The 15,443-nt window shown below is 34.8% G+C and overlaps 1 protein-coding gene across 2 annotated transcripts; it reads left to right on the top strand.

Moving 5' to 3' along the window:
• Positions 1-89: 89 nt before the first annotated feature.
• Positions 90-15,443, top strand: PCNP (PEST proteolytic signal containing nuclear protein). 2 transcript variants are annotated; one of them, XM_088793818.1, is made up of 5 exons: positions 90-208; positions 5,601-5,815; positions 8,938-9,009; positions 12,236-12,291; positions 13,632-15,443. In XM_088793818.1, exons 1-5 carry the CDS (start codon positions 145-147, stop codon positions 13,756-13,758), a joined length of 534 nt encoding a protein of 177 aa, XP_088649944.1. In that variant the 5' UTR covers positions 90-144; the 3' UTR covers positions 13,759-15,443. The 2 variants fall into 2 exon arrangements, with proteins under 2 accessions (XP_088649944.1, XP_019566769.1); XM_019711210.3 differs by having other exon boundaries at positions 8,935-9,009.

The following is a 15,443-nucleotide window of genomic DNA, read 5'->3' as shown; positions in this document are numbered from 1 at the left end:
TTTACTTCCGTTTCCGAAAGGCCTCTTTTGACTCTCCAGGGCCGCTCTAGGCTGGCACCTCGCCGGCCGGCTCCGCAACTCAGTGGTTACTGGGCGGGACCGTGACGTCCTTGGCGTGGCTGCAGGGAGGCCGCGGCGGGGAAAATGGCGGACGGAAAGGCGGGAAAGGAGAAGCCTGAGAAGCCGCAGCGAGTTGGAGCCGCCGGAGGTGAACACAACCCCAGCGTCGCGGGTTGAGCGGGATGCTCTGGGCCTTTCTTTGAGCTCCCCGGGGTGGGGGGCGTAGGGTGGGGCGAGAATGGGCGGATCTGGCGCTCACCGGCCAGGTGCTAGGCCCAGACGAGCCCCGGGCACGCCCGGTGCGGCCCGCTGGGATCCGGGCCCACATCGCCTCCTTGCCGGGGGATAGTCGGCCACTGTTCGTCACCTCCTGCCCCCAGCGGAGGCCATGGTTACGAGGAGAAGGGAGATGGGCACCAGAAAGGGGGATCGAACTAGGGGTGGGACCAGGAGCGGCGATGCAGGAACCGCTACCGCCACACTGGAGACGCACATCACACAAAACGCGTACACACAGTGGGAGGAACCGAGCAGTGGCCGCAGGCCGAGTTTCCGACGGTGCCGGCCTCTCAGTTACACTTAGGGGTTCATTTGCTGCTTTCTTTTCTCCGAGGAGGTGGACTACCCCGACCTTTGCTTTTTCCTTTATTTTAAAGCCGAATACTGACCCTGTAACGCGATGGGTCGAGGCGATGGAGGAATACTTTTTTCTGCCCGCTGCTTTAAGCCGCGGGGTCTAGGGATAGGTTTTGGTTGCCTTTTTTGAAGTGTCTGCCTTTTCTGAGTTAGGCTGTTGCCTGCTATCTGCATGCCAGATATTTAGGTGGCTAAATAGGCTAGTATGACTCTTCCTGTATATTGTTACGACGTAAACTCAGGTTACAGTTACACCCCATGTTTTGTTATTTGGATCTTGTGCATTAGGGAAAAGCATGTAATATCTCCAGCCCGCCCTTTGTCGTAACAAGGCAAATAACACGTGCGAGCTGATCATAATATCTTTAGAATGTTTTAAGTATTACTCTCTATTCTAACTCCCTCAAGTTCTTGTTTCTGAAAGTATTTTTTTTTTTTAATTAAAGTTTATTGGGATGACAATTGCTAGTAAAGTTATATATAGATTTCAGGTGTACAATTCTGTAATACATTATCGGTATCTCACATTGTGTGTTCACCACCCATGAAAGTATTTCACATGAGAAAATAGAGAACATTAATAGCATATAAAGGCAACTGTTAGGACCTACTAACATGAAGTTTAATGTGAATTGCCTTGGGAACAAAAATTGAGAAGTGTAATGTTCAGTTACTTTGGACCCAGAATTTGCTCATTAAATAACTTGTGCAGTGCTGTTAGTTAAGCCAAAACACTCCTCCCTCCTCACTCTCCCCCGTTTTTTTTTTTACTAGTAAAACAGTTTACGAAACAACAGTTTAAACTATCTAGTATTATCACCTCAGATAGTTTTTCCTCCAAAAATTATTGTCATGGAAATTATCGGGTAAAAGTACATTAAAAAGGAGTAGTTTAAGGAAAAACAAAAATCTATAGCCTAAAGAATCTTATCTGGCCTTTCGACTTTCTTAACTTTTAGACTGGCTTTGCCTGTGTAGGAGATGCATTTAACATGCTGCCAAAATGAACCTTAAGTGTCGGCATAATTCCATTATATAATTTATCTACCACCCATTCAGTTAGGGATAATTAGCTCTGTAGTATGAATATTAATGTTTTTATTTTAGCATATTTTTGTATGGGGACATGGTATAAAATTATCTTTGCTAAGTGGTATTAAAAACTACGGTGGTGACTTACAATAAGTAATATCCTTTAATAATTTGCCTGGGGTGTGCCTTACAAAAAAATAGTGCTGTTGCATATAAATTATTTTTGAATATCATATTTTTAACGAGATTGTACAAAGGAATGATAGTTAAAACAATATAGTGCTTATTGCTACACTGTTTTGAAACACTATGAAGTTTGTCTTAGGGACTTACCTAGAGAATTCTGATTTTTTTAATTCCTATTGAACAATCCAGAAAGTTGGAAGCATAAGTATTTTTAATGCAATTACTTCCATAGTTAACATAAATTTATGTCAACAAGAGAAGGTATGTACTTGAACCACCTGCTGTCACCTTAAAGTGAAGAGATTATCTCTTATAATGCTAAGGGTGAGGCCTTAGGTAGATTTTTTTTTTTCTCCCTTTGGCTAAATTTTTGTTATTCCTTGAAATAAATAGAAATTTTAGAGAAGAGCTATTCATAATCATAATCAGTGTCATTTCAGGGTATTTTCAGTTATCTAAGACCTACTTTAATGAAATTGACATTTATTATGGCAGACACTAGGAGGGTCTTAAAGATATTCTCATTTAAGCTGCACACCTGTCCTGTTGGAGGGGTAGCTGTGTGTCCTTTTTTCAGATGAAGAATCTATCAATATGCATGCAAATGGGTCGTGAAGGGGACACTTAAACTTTCTTATTAGGTAATATTTTTCGAAGTAAGATACCTTTGTGCTCCAAGGCCCTCCTCTCCTCAGCTATTCAGTGGCGGGGGAAATGCTTGTACCATGTGTAATTTGATTTCACATTAAGTAAGCTACACATTTTGTTTGCTCAGATCAAATACAAACTAGATAAAATTCCTTATATTAAAATATTTATAGATAAAATAGTAATTTCATATAACTATCCATGTTTTGTTATAAATTGATTTGTGATTTTCTTATTTTTAAAAAACTAAACATGTTTATTCATCCTTTAAAATATAAATTATATTGCTAAAAATTTTCATCTTACTAATCTATGGTCATCAAAAATTTTGTTTTCCACAGCCCAAAATACAAAGCATCTCATTAAATAAATTGAAAACAGAGGTTTTATTAAAAGCCCCAAATATTAAAGTAGTACATGTTGTGTTTGAAGGAAAGCACTTAATGGACTTAAGAATTGATGTTGATATTTAATGGTATATTTCAAAGCTCACGTTAGTTTGAAATAATTTTCTAATGAGCTATATAAAGAATTATAGAAATTATAGTAACAATCACACTGATAACAGATTTGGCTGTCATATTTTCCCATCTTCATTATTTCATTTGCTTTATTTCCTAAATGTTTTGTGTATCTTCTGCATAATTGTTAGAAAAGGATTATATAAAGAGAAAATAACAAATCAATCCACGCTAAGTAATGAGCGCTAATACTAGTGGACCTATCTTCCTTCACTCCTTTTCCCACACCTTTTCATTGAAGAAAGAGTAGATGTTTTCTAAAGCTATTGAGTATTTCCAGTTGCTTACAATAAAAAGAAAAGAAAAACTTTTTGAGAGTGAGCAAGGCCAGTTATTTACTATATCCAGAAATAAATTGCTGGATCTGAAATCAGTCGTGTAGAAATGACCTAGTAGACATAGTATGTTTAGTTTTCAGTGTGCACCTGAGGTATGGGTGGTCTTAATAGCTTGCCTCTTCAGATGACAAGAACGCAGATGTGAATAAAATTGAGTTTGCTGTCAGTTGAGTACTTAATTAATAGTAGAGTAGTTTTCCCAGCTCACCTTTTCATGCTACCTTTTTCTGGAGCAGTCTTTATAGAAATCTTCTTACAGCATCATGAAGTTGGACAGTACTATTGTGTTCCGTGTGTTAGCACATACTAACTAGTTCAGCTAATTGTCACATTTAATGTTATTATAGTAAGAATTGTTTTCACTTTTCTTATTTGCGATTTAATTTTTCTAGATTCTTCATTTCAAAATTATTTTTTCTGGGTAAAAGGAAACCTAGAATTAAGTAAAGATAGATTTTAAAAGAACTGGAAATCTTGACTGATTATATAGCCCTTGAGTCACAGTTCAAAGAGCAGTTACACTACAGTCAAGACTGTTTTTTATGCTATTTGTTTTGATGTTTTTCTGGGTTTCTGTGTGTTCCAATACAGAGTTTTCAATTGTAGCTGGGTTTCAGTAACCAAGAAGTTATCACTGTTTAGGTTTTCTGTAAATTAAAGCTATAAGTAGAAAGCAGAATAAAATTTAGCATAAATGATTTTAGTTATGAACATAGAACAAACTTTGCATAATACCTTTTTTTAAAGAAATTCTAAATTGAGTTCTGTATTTCTACCTTTGATAGCAATCTTTCACTCTTCAGGTGGTTTTGTAATTTCATAGCTAAATAAGTGAAAGGCACCTCCTGGAGAAATTCCCAAAACCTAACTAACCCTGCTTAATTCTTCCCCTACATTGTCATTACAACTCTTACCCTTTGTCCAAAGGAATAAAGAGTTCCTTTTATTTTTACTCTAAACGAAATCTAATGTTCTCTTCAAAGTGTTCATTAACTAGAGACCCTATAATTCCAAAACTATATAGATTGAGATCTATAGCTTCCGGTTTTTTAATCCATTACTTGTCAGTCTATTTCTGTTTAATTTATGCCTTGTCCCCCCATTCTAGCTTTTTGTCCTGTTTTCTTAGCTATCGTGAGGACAATCCCTTAGAGCATATTCTCTTTCTCCATAAATAAACTATCCAGTGTAGCAGAATACATTCAATAGGGTGAATTGGTAAAACAGGGAAAGAAAATAAAAATTTTAATAACAGCCTTCCGTTTTACCTCCCAGTATATTCTTAAATAGCCTTTTTGTATAACAGACCTAAGATATTCAAGATGTGACCTAATTTCATCATTAATACAAAAAGGAACAAAATTACTGAAAGACATCTTTCATTCCAAACTTTTATATATATGTGTGTGTGTGTCTGTATGCCTTCTGTTTCAAATTACACTTAGCTCATCTTTCTTTCATGAGAAAAAATAATGTATAAACCTAAGTATGATTGTTAAAGGCTCTTAAGAATAGAATTGTTAAAGGCTCTTAAAACAGGTGGTAACCAAGCTTTCAAAGTAGAATTAAATTACTCAAAAGGTGATGACTTTGAAATCTTCCTTGAACTTCCTTTACAAGTAAAGATTGTGTGAGATGTACATGAGAAACACATCACGAGGAACACATCACTCAAGAAAATTACTCCAGACTTTATTAACATTGTAGTCAGGTAATGGGTTGTTCATTAACTAGGTGCTTTGTATAACTAGTACGTTATTGAAGGATATTAGAAATTATTAGTCAAATGTATTATCCCTATGATGTGACTAATTGCTCACAATCTAGTTTGTGTAGAAGAATTTATAGACCTTAATTTAAAAACCAAAATCTCACAAATAACTATTGTACAACTTACATAACAGTGTTTAGTTGAAGGGCCTTTATTTTTTGTGAACTCTATGTTTATAATTTTAAATTGCTCTGTATTTTATGCTAGTTAATTCATGGGAGCCTCTTCTACTGCCACACAATCTCAGTTCCTGCTGTATACTCTAACAAACAGTGGAAGAGACTGTTGGGTCAGTAGGTGACAACTGCAGAGGTATCTTCCTTATAACGATGCTTTTTGAGGTTGCTGCTCCCATCAATCTGCTCAGTAAAAATAGCTCATCTTGGTAAGTTGTTTCGACTTCACCAGGACCTGAAGAAGAAGCAGAAAAACCTGTGAAAACTAAGACTGTTTCTTCCAGTAATGGAGGGGAAAGTTCCAGTCGCAGCGCTGAGAAGCGATCAGCTGAAGAAGAAGCTGCAGACTTCCCAACAAAACCTACAAAGATCTCCAAGTTTGGATTTGCCATAGGTAGTCAGACGACAAAGAAAACCTCAGCCATATCCATCAAACTTGGATCAAGTGTGAGTTGTTATTTTATATATGCTTTTCGTAGTGGGTCTTAAGAATTTGTTTTGGAAACCGGCTTTAACTGGGTTAGTTAAATTAAGTATAGAAGGGTAGATGGGGGCATTAACTTATATTAATATATATAAGTATTTAAGGAGTTTCTAGCTCTGTGTTCAAGAAAGATCTGGATGAATTATATCTCAATAAAGTTATGTTTTAAAAGGTTTAGAATATGAAAAGGAACAACGATTATAGGGATGATATTTATAAAGTAATAGCTTAGAATTTTTCTAAGCTGAGCAAAACCTCTGAAAATTATTTTCAGAAAGAATTTCAGCTTATGTTTCTTACCTTTTAATTCTAGTACTGTTAAAAATAATCTCTAGCTATCAGTTATTTTATCTTAGAAGATTAATATTAATAAGGTATTGCTTGATAAGAAGAGCTTCCTTATTACCCTATTTTGGAGCAACAAGTGGACACTGATATCCTGTAACAGTACTTTTCAGATGAACTTTTAATCCCTTGTTTTAGTGTGTAAACCTTGAATTGATACTTATGAACCATGAAGTGTGTCTGGAAAGTATTTGAAATATTAGATTGAGGCTCATGAGGTTTAAAACTTTGATTCTTTCTGACTAGTAAAAGAGCCAGTTTTACATGGTTCAACCAAATAGATCTCTTCTTTAAGTTACTTATAGTGTATTGCTATTGGCTTTAGAAAATAGTTACATTCTTGTGTAAGGAGGAAAAAACCCTAAAATTGCTTTTGAGTTATTTATTCGTGTCTATTCTGTGAAAATTAATACCATGTTGCCAGACATATACAGCTTTTTTCTGCATTAGATGTTCATTCAAAGATCTTACAAATAAGATACGAATCAAATTCCACCTAGAGTTTGAGCTACACTTCTAGTTTTAAAAGAGCTACCATTCCTCACAACTCCAACTCCCACCCTATGCTGTTTTGCCTTTTTCTGTCTTTGTTTTGTTTAAACTCAGTCTGAACAAAAGACATTCATCTTGTGACTTTATTATTTATGACTACTCCCTATTTGAACTGATCCTTTTTGTTTCACCTGGGTTTTTTAAAAAGTTGCATAGACTTAACTGCATAAATATTTACCTTTTGTGGATAGTCATTAAACATATATTCTCATGTACACTTCTCATACAGATGTTCCCCTTGATAATAAATTTTACTGTGGTTCAATACACCCCTAAGTCAGATATCCAAACCCCTGCATTTTCTAAATCATTGACATGATTTAGTTACTGTTCATCATATTAGATGGGTGGGATGTGTTTGAAAAAGTCTACTCAGTAAAACTTTTAATCTTTGGAAAACTAAAACCTGTTTTCATAAAATAAACTATCATGTAAACTATCTCCTTGGGGGATTTCCGTGTTGGGTATAAAAAATAGTTGAAATTTTTGCTTTTGATTATACGATATGGACAGATAGTTGATCAGCCAACAAATACGTACTTGGTCTTATGTGTATCTACATCAAATACATGACTTCTTTAAAAGATTAAAGGGTGTTTCTAGAATCACTATGCATAATCTCCAAATTAACATTTTTATTCCTTCAAAAAGCAAATGTTGTTTATAAAAAGTATTTTGTATGTTATGGAAGAAGAAATGGTTCATTTTGTTTGAGCAGATCAGAGAAGATTTCACTGATAAGGTGATGTTTGAGTTGGCCTTAAGTGTAGGCAGGAGGCAAAAGGGCGTCTCAGATAAAAGGAATTTCATGGAAAGGCAGCTTAGCTATGAACCCACCCAGTACATTAAGGAAAGTGTAGTTGGAAAGTGTTTGGAAGGCAAATGTAGGATAGAAAGCCCCCAAAATGAGACCATCGGACCAAATCATAAAGGGCTTGTATTCCGTATTATAGTTTGGCTTTATTCTTTAGGTTCTAGCAGAGCCGTGGAACAGTATAAGAAATCTTGACCCTTAAACAAATTTGCATTTTAGAAATATCACTCTGTATAGATCGCTCAGCACAGAGGATTAGAGGGGGGAAAAACAGAAGGTGGGGAGATGGTGTTTCTAACAGTAGTTCAGGCAAGTAGTGTTAAGTGGCCTTAGGTGTTGGTATTGTAGTGGTATGATGGGGACAGAGGAATATTTAAGTTTTTAATGCAAATTTAATCAGAACCTTACAATAAAATGTGCAAGTTGAGGAAAAGGTTTTCTAGCTTAGGTACTTACAAACACTGTGAAACTAACATACCTATGGGAGCTCTAAGTGGAGCTGTCCACTGTGCAGTGGGCAGATGACATCCTATTTGGAGGTAGACATGGGATTTTGGTAGTTAAAACTTTGGGAATGAATGAAGTTGGCTAGGGAAGTATAGAGAAGGAAAGGTCACTAAGTATAGACTCTTGAGTATCTGTCATTTAAGGGAGGGGAAAGAGAATAAAAGGTCAGAGAATCAAGAATAGCCGATAAAAAGCAGTGTCACAGAAGCCAAGGTACAGGTGTTTTCAAAAAGGAGCTGATACAGAGTCAAGTGCCACACACTAGTCATTAGTGACCCTACAAAATCAAGGTCACTTGATTCTAGGTGAGTGAGGAATAATGGAAGGTGTAAGGGAGGAAGCCAGATTGCAGTGTGTTGAAGGCTGAATGGGTGATGAGAAGATTGGAGATAGTGAAAACAATTTACTTCAAAAACGTAGGTTAGAGCAAAGAGATGGTATGGATGAAGCATGTTTATAGGCCAAAGGGCAAAAAACTAGCCAGGAGTGGGGGGAGGGAGAGAGATATGAGTCTTTGTCTTTTATGTTCCCAAGCACACTGTATTTATTTTGAATGTTACTATGGGAAAATATTATTAATCATTTCCTCTTACCTGTACCAGGTACCCCTTAGCTAAATGATACTAAATTGTAGGTCCTAACTAGAAAATCTTTTACAGAAGGAAAATAAATGGACAATATAGTAAAACATACCCATTGTTAACTCACGTTTTCAAAAAGAATGGATTTGTCCAAAGTTTGTTCTGAGTTTCTTACTATTGTTTCTATGAAAACATAAAGTTGAATCTTTGAAGAGAAATTATTTATATCATTAAACAAGGCTGTGTAAACCTTATGTGATACTCTTTAATGTTTCTTCTTCAGAAGCCTAAAGAAACTGTTCCAACTCTTGCTCCAAAAACCCTTTCAGTAGCAGCAGCTTTTAATGAAGATGAAGATGTAAGTTGACAACTAGTCTTACTTATTTTACTTTAACCAGTTCTTTCAGGAAGCTATTACTGGCAATTGTAGGTTGTATTAATGATACTAGTAAATTTCCTTTGCAACTCTGAATAGTTCTTTTTGTGACACCTGCAAAATCTGGATATTACTGTATTTATTTGGTTGTAGGATTATTTAAAATGTATTGACTCTGGGGCAAAGAACTTAAGAATCAGATCAGCACATGCTTGTTATGAATAATAATTAAGTCTGTACTAGGAACTACGTAGTATCCAAAAAAAGAAAAATTCAATATTGCCACCTTTAATTTTATAGTTGAAGTCTTCAGTGGTGAAACATTATACATGCCTTAAACTTGAAACGGCAGCTCGAGTGCCTTCTCCCTTAAGCCCCATGAGGAATAACAATTAAACAATGCAGGTGATTCTGCTAGAAGTTTTACTCAATAAGCACATATTCCACAGTAAGCATGAGGTGCTTATCTGCTGTTCTCTTGGGCAGTCCTAGCTCCCTCATGCTTTTCACAGTATCCCTTTCTTACCAGGCTTGTGAATGACACACGGAATTTTAAGTATGATTTTCACCAATTTTTTTCTTTAGTCTCTGACTTTAGAACTTAACCCCCATTTAAGATGTGACCCCATTGTGTAACAATTGTTACAGGGTCCATGAGAAATTGCTGCCATAAGGAATCTAGATAAAAATTACACATTCAGAAGAGCACAAACTCTGGAGCCGGAGTGACTGGGAAGAATATAGAAGAGAAGAAACATGAGTTAGGCAGGATTTTGACAAACCAAGGAATACTTTTGTAAACTAAGACATCAGTTTTCAAATCACAAGTGGTAAATACTAAGCTCCTGCATTTGACTGGACTGGAGGTTTTTGTAGAAGAGTTTTGGGCACTGATAAATGTGGAATGATTGGAGCCCAGATCAGTAGGTAAAGAATTACTGTGATTATCACTGTATTCTGCTTGAGACATTTACTCATTCTACACATTTTAGTGCTTTCTGTTCGCTAGGTACAGTGGGATTACAAACATAAATTAGAAACTCAAGCTAGTAAGGCAGAGATTTATACATAAAATACTACAAAATGAAAAATCACCAGTACCTGAAGAGATGAAGTGATGTGGAAATTGATGGAAGGATGAGAGGCTGGGTAATAGATGGAGCAGCATGGAAAGACCACAGACTGGCAGTCGGTAGATCTGGAGTTATTTCCTGCCCTGTTATTAACCAGTAGAAAGCCTGTGAATAAATCAATTTACCTTTGAAGAGCCTTAGTTTTTAAACTGTAAAATGAAAGCTCAATTCAGAGCACAGGACTTTAAACTATTTTTCAGAGAGTTCTGGGGTTCTATGGGAGTGTCTCAGGAGGTACTGTGCGGGTAGGTGATGCCTAACAAGCTGGGCTCTGGTCTCCTGCCCGTTTCACTTAGCGAGTCTTTTACCTGTGATATTTGGGAACCCAAGTAAGAATTTGTTGAGGAAAAAGAGTATTTCATTGCCCCGCCTCCCCAAGAAAACTTAAAAAGTACTAATTTAAATAATGTTTAATATTCTCTGCCATCTCTAAAGCCATCTCTAACATTGGTAAGCACTTTGCTATGTACAGATTATAAGAGGGAAGGGCAATAAAGGAAGAAGGGAGCAGCATGTGTAAAAGTAGACAAATGGTAAGCATCTACATAATAGTAATGGCTTACTTTGAATAGCTAACAATTTGGATATATTTTCACGTAACTTTATTTTACTCCATATATCCCTGTGATATGATACGGTTATTTCTATTTTGGAAATAGAGAAATTAAGTAAAGTATGCATAAGTATCTGCTAATGCACACAGTGTTGAACTAAAACTTAGGTCTTGTGGTTTTTAGTCCTCTGTTGTTTGCATCATCCCTTACTGTTTTCCCTAATTATTTTTTTTAAAGAAATTTTGGACAGGTTCAGACAACACTCTTTCTGCTGTGAGATGGTAATGATAATGAAAGATAAACTTGTCTCTTAGATAAAAGAACACATGCATCTAAAACCTTCATCTGAGTCTTCCTTTTTCTGTAGAACATAGCTAAGTAACCTGAGCCTGAAACATATTGGACAAATATATCAATTTAATTAATTTTTTATTAAAAAAAAGTTTTCCAGTTATATTTCTTTTATTTAGACTCCTTTATTTTGGACAATTCTTGGGTCTTTCTGTGTATTTCATGTCATTAACATTTTGAAGAGTTCAGGCCAGTTATTTTGTATAATGTCCCTCAGCTTGAATTTGTCTGATGTTTCCTCATGATTAGATTCACATTCCTTCTGGCAGGAATACCTCGGAAATGATTCCAAGTTCTCAGTGTGCATCATATCAGGGAGCACATGTTCTCAATATGTCCCATTACTGGCAGTGTTAACTTTGATCATTTGGTTAAAGTGATGTCTGCTAGATTTCTCTGCTGTCAAATTACTGTTTTACCTTTTCTAATGAAAATTTGTCTTGGGGATACGATTTGAGAATATGTGAAAACTATAATGTCTTAAACATTTAGTCACAGTGTTAACATCCATTCGTGATTCTTGCCCGAATCAATTATTATGTTTGCAAAATGATGATTTTTCTAATTCTTTCATCTCTTTTATGTTTATTATCTCTTACAGTAAAGAGGAGCTTTTCCTTAGTTTTATAAGTGTAGGCTTATGGATTCTTACTTTTTTTAACAGGCTGTAATGTTCAAGTTCTCCCATATTTGATCTGTAGAAACCCTTTAAGCGGGATCTTAAGGATACCCTTTTAAAAAAGAACCTTTAGCTCAGCAGCAGCATTTATACAGAAAAACATATCTAAAAGGAACTTGACTAGAAACATAGCTTTTCAACAGGTATAAGTAGGGAAAAATAGCAGGGAATGATGGTAATTATACTCACCATGTAGGATTATTAGGTTTTTAAAGGTGTACATATTAAAACATTTAACACAATGTGTAGCACATAATAAACAAATGGTTTTAGTTCTAGAATATCAAGTCTTTACCAAATTTTTAAAATGTAAAATCAGCACACCATAAGATGTGTATTTCTTTTTAAAATGTAGTTAAGATAATTTTCTCCTCTTACCAAAATTTATAGTATTGAAAATGTTAAAAAGCTTAGATAGAAAATTTAGCATATTAGTAATTAAGTGAATTTAATCTATATGCAGTTATCTCTGTTTACTTTTTTTTCTCCAGAGTGAACCAGAGGAAATGCCTCCAGAAGCAAAGATGAGAATGAAAAATATTGGAAGGTATTATAAATTTTCTTTCAAATATATGATGATGAAAGGAGAACTGACTCTGGGTGGTGAACACACAATGTGATTTATAGATCATGTAATACAGAATTGTATACCTGAAATTTATGTAACTTTACTAACAATTGTCACCCCAATAAACTTTAAAAACTTTTTTTTTTCATGAATATTGTAGAAAATGTTAGTGAATTAAGAGCAAGAATAAATTGCACATAATCTTTTAGTGTTCAGGCTTTTCTTATGTATTTGGGCAAATAGTTTTGTTTTGTGAATTATCAATGATCTTATTTTCTCTCCTGGTAAGAGAAAATGAGTATCTTAAGAAAATAATAACTTAAGGCTATTTTTTTTCAGATACATGTAATCTGTATATTTTTTTTCAAATAAGAAATAGCTATGAGAAATGTTTCTGATTTAAGATTTAAATTTAAATTTTTTTCTGATATGAAAAGAAATGGTTTTCATTCATTTCATTTATTATATTCCCACCACTTAATCTTGATCAAAAACGTCCTTTTTTCCTTGGTAACTTAGATGCCAAATTTTACTTACCGAAGTAAGACAAAATATTTTCATTTTCCTTCATTGTTTCTATTGTCATGGAAATAACTTTAAGTTAATATACTGTTCAGTTTCCTGTCTTTGTATGCATAAATGGATAACTTATAGGCTAGTAAGAAAGTTCAGCTTCAAACCAACCCATATTAATGTCCCCATTTCTACCAAATGTTTCAGCTCCCAAAGAACTAATTGCTAGGTCCATAAACAAGCATCAGTCTTGAGATTTTTGGTATAGGATTCCAATGGGAACAGTCTCAGTGGGACTTAGGGCCCAGCACCTACCTTTCATATGAGATCTAACTAAGGAATTCATCTGACATTGTAACACAATCTCAACACCCCATATACATGTATCTAAACATGTAAAATTGAAACCGTTCATGAAATGACCTGAATCTTTTCTGTGTCTGATGCATCTTCATGTTTTTCTTGTATTTCATTTTTTTATAAATGTTGATGGTAAGCCATCATTGATTTTGTGACCTTATTAATGGGTTGCAAATAACGGTTTTAAAAACTATAAAGGTTGCTACCCTTAGCTGTGTGTCAGAATCATCTTAAATGTTTGTTAAAACTACAGATTTACCTGGCCCCCTCAGCCTACTGAATCTGAAATTTTAGGACTGGGTCTGTGGAGAGTATGTTTTAAAAAAGCTTTGTAGGGGCTTCTGATGTTCAGCCTGTGCTAAGCAAATGTGTTTTGATTGAGTTAAAAACGTGGCCCAAAAGGCTTTATATAACATTTTTAATAAATTTCTTTTCTTTTAACACAGGGATACACCAACATCGGCAGGACCAAACTCCTTCAATAAAGGAAAACATGGGTTTTCTGATAACCAGAAGCTATGGGAGCGGAATATAAAATCTCATCTTGGAAATGTCCATGACCAAGACAATTAAATGATGTGTTTTGAAATTGGGGTGTGGAGTGGGTGTAAAGTTAAAAGGAACAGTTTCCTTTTTAAAGAATGATATAAGACTATCTTTGGAGCCGCCTTTTTTTTTTTTTTTTTTTTTTTTAAGATTGAGTGGTACACTAATAAATGAGAGTTTGAAATTAGAGGTAATTTATGTTTTATATACAGATTTCAAGACATTTGCTAATTTTGTAGTTTCATGTGATTAGTTTCCAAAGGTTACAGATAATTAAAAAAAAATCAGAAATGGTACCTTTTTAAGAATTGCATATTTTTTTAGACAACTATTAGCACATTAAGAGGGAAGCAAAAAGTTATTGTCTGTTTAAACTGCAAGCAATTACTCTCTAACTTAACTTCCTCATTAACCTAAACTTTCTGGCTCCCAGGAACAGCCTTATAGAGAAGGGAGTATTATATTGGGAAGAAAATGTTACTGGACTATTGACTGAAAGTAAATTAGATAAAGTTACAATATTGCTTTTTTTCCTACTGGGCATTTGTTTTGTTTCAAGTCATAAATTAGATATTGCATTGCTATCAGTGGATACAGATGCTTAGCTCTTTAAAAAAACTTAAAAATTTTATGTAAACTGTTGAGTATTTGAAATAGGCCACTTCACCTTAACGGGTCTTGTCTACCTTCATTAGTCTTCAAAGAACAACTATTTGCTACCAAAGTAAATCAGTATTTTGAATGTGCTTCTCTTGATTTTTGTTATAGCTAGTTCCTTAAGCATTTCCACCAGATCTTGAGGCAAGTCATAAGGAAGCTGTTTCTTTTAAAATACAAACCACCACCAAAAATTTTAAATGTACATAGTGCTTAAATATTGGGCTGTTTTAGTTTTAAAAGATAAACACCAAAAAAGTCAGCATTGTGTGAAGATGGAAAATGAGAAAGATGCACTTTCTGTAACTTTGTCAAAACTTTTAAGTTACTAACTTGTGAAATCCAATTTGATTTGAACTTACTGTAGGAATTCTTATTTAGTACAATAATATGGTTTCGGTGTATACATATTAACAGTGGCCTCTCAAAAGCACATTTTAGGTACTGAAAACAGAAGGAAAGAAAATGCATCTTTAAACATTTTATGGAATCTTCGACCACTTTGTTAGAGCTGTGTGTTGTAGGGGGTTTTTTTTTGTTTTGTATTTTTGTATTGTATATGAATTCTTTTTTAATGTGACAGTTAAACACATCTTTAAAGGCACAGTCATAGATAAAAGAAAAATGCAGTATAATCATTTCCTTGAAAACTACTATGTTATATTTGTGGGCAGCTTCAGACTGTCTTAATGGTGGTAACTAGATAATAACTCAGCTCTTTTAATGGGTAATAACTCCAGAGAAGCAGCCTGTATATATTCCTAATACTTGTTCACATGCACTTACAGTTAGAGTACGCCCCAAGTAAAACAATGGAAATGTGCATCGAACTATTAGTTCTTACTTATATGATTTAATTATATCAAGATACATGAACTTAACTTGCTTTAATGTAGGCAAACTTTTCATTTTTGTCCATTTTACTGTTTATGTTGAAATAACATCCCTCTCCTACATATTCTTGACTCAAATATTAACATAAGGTCAAGATGGGAGAGAGAAACGACTGAGATGAATGTCTTTACTAAAATAACCAATAAATTTGTCAAACTCAA

Source organism: Rhinolophus sinicus, chromosome 17 (genome assembly GCF_057876585.1).
Source record: "Rhinolophus sinicus isolate RSI-liver-muscle chromosome 17, RSI-T2T, whole genome shotgun sequence".
Taxonomy (NCBI): domain Eukaryota; kingdom Metazoa; phylum Chordata; class Mammalia; order Chiroptera; family Rhinolophidae; genus Rhinolophus; species Rhinolophus sinicus.
Note: the sequence above shows the minus strand (reverse complement) of the source record. Positions and strands in the feature narration are given on the sequence as shown.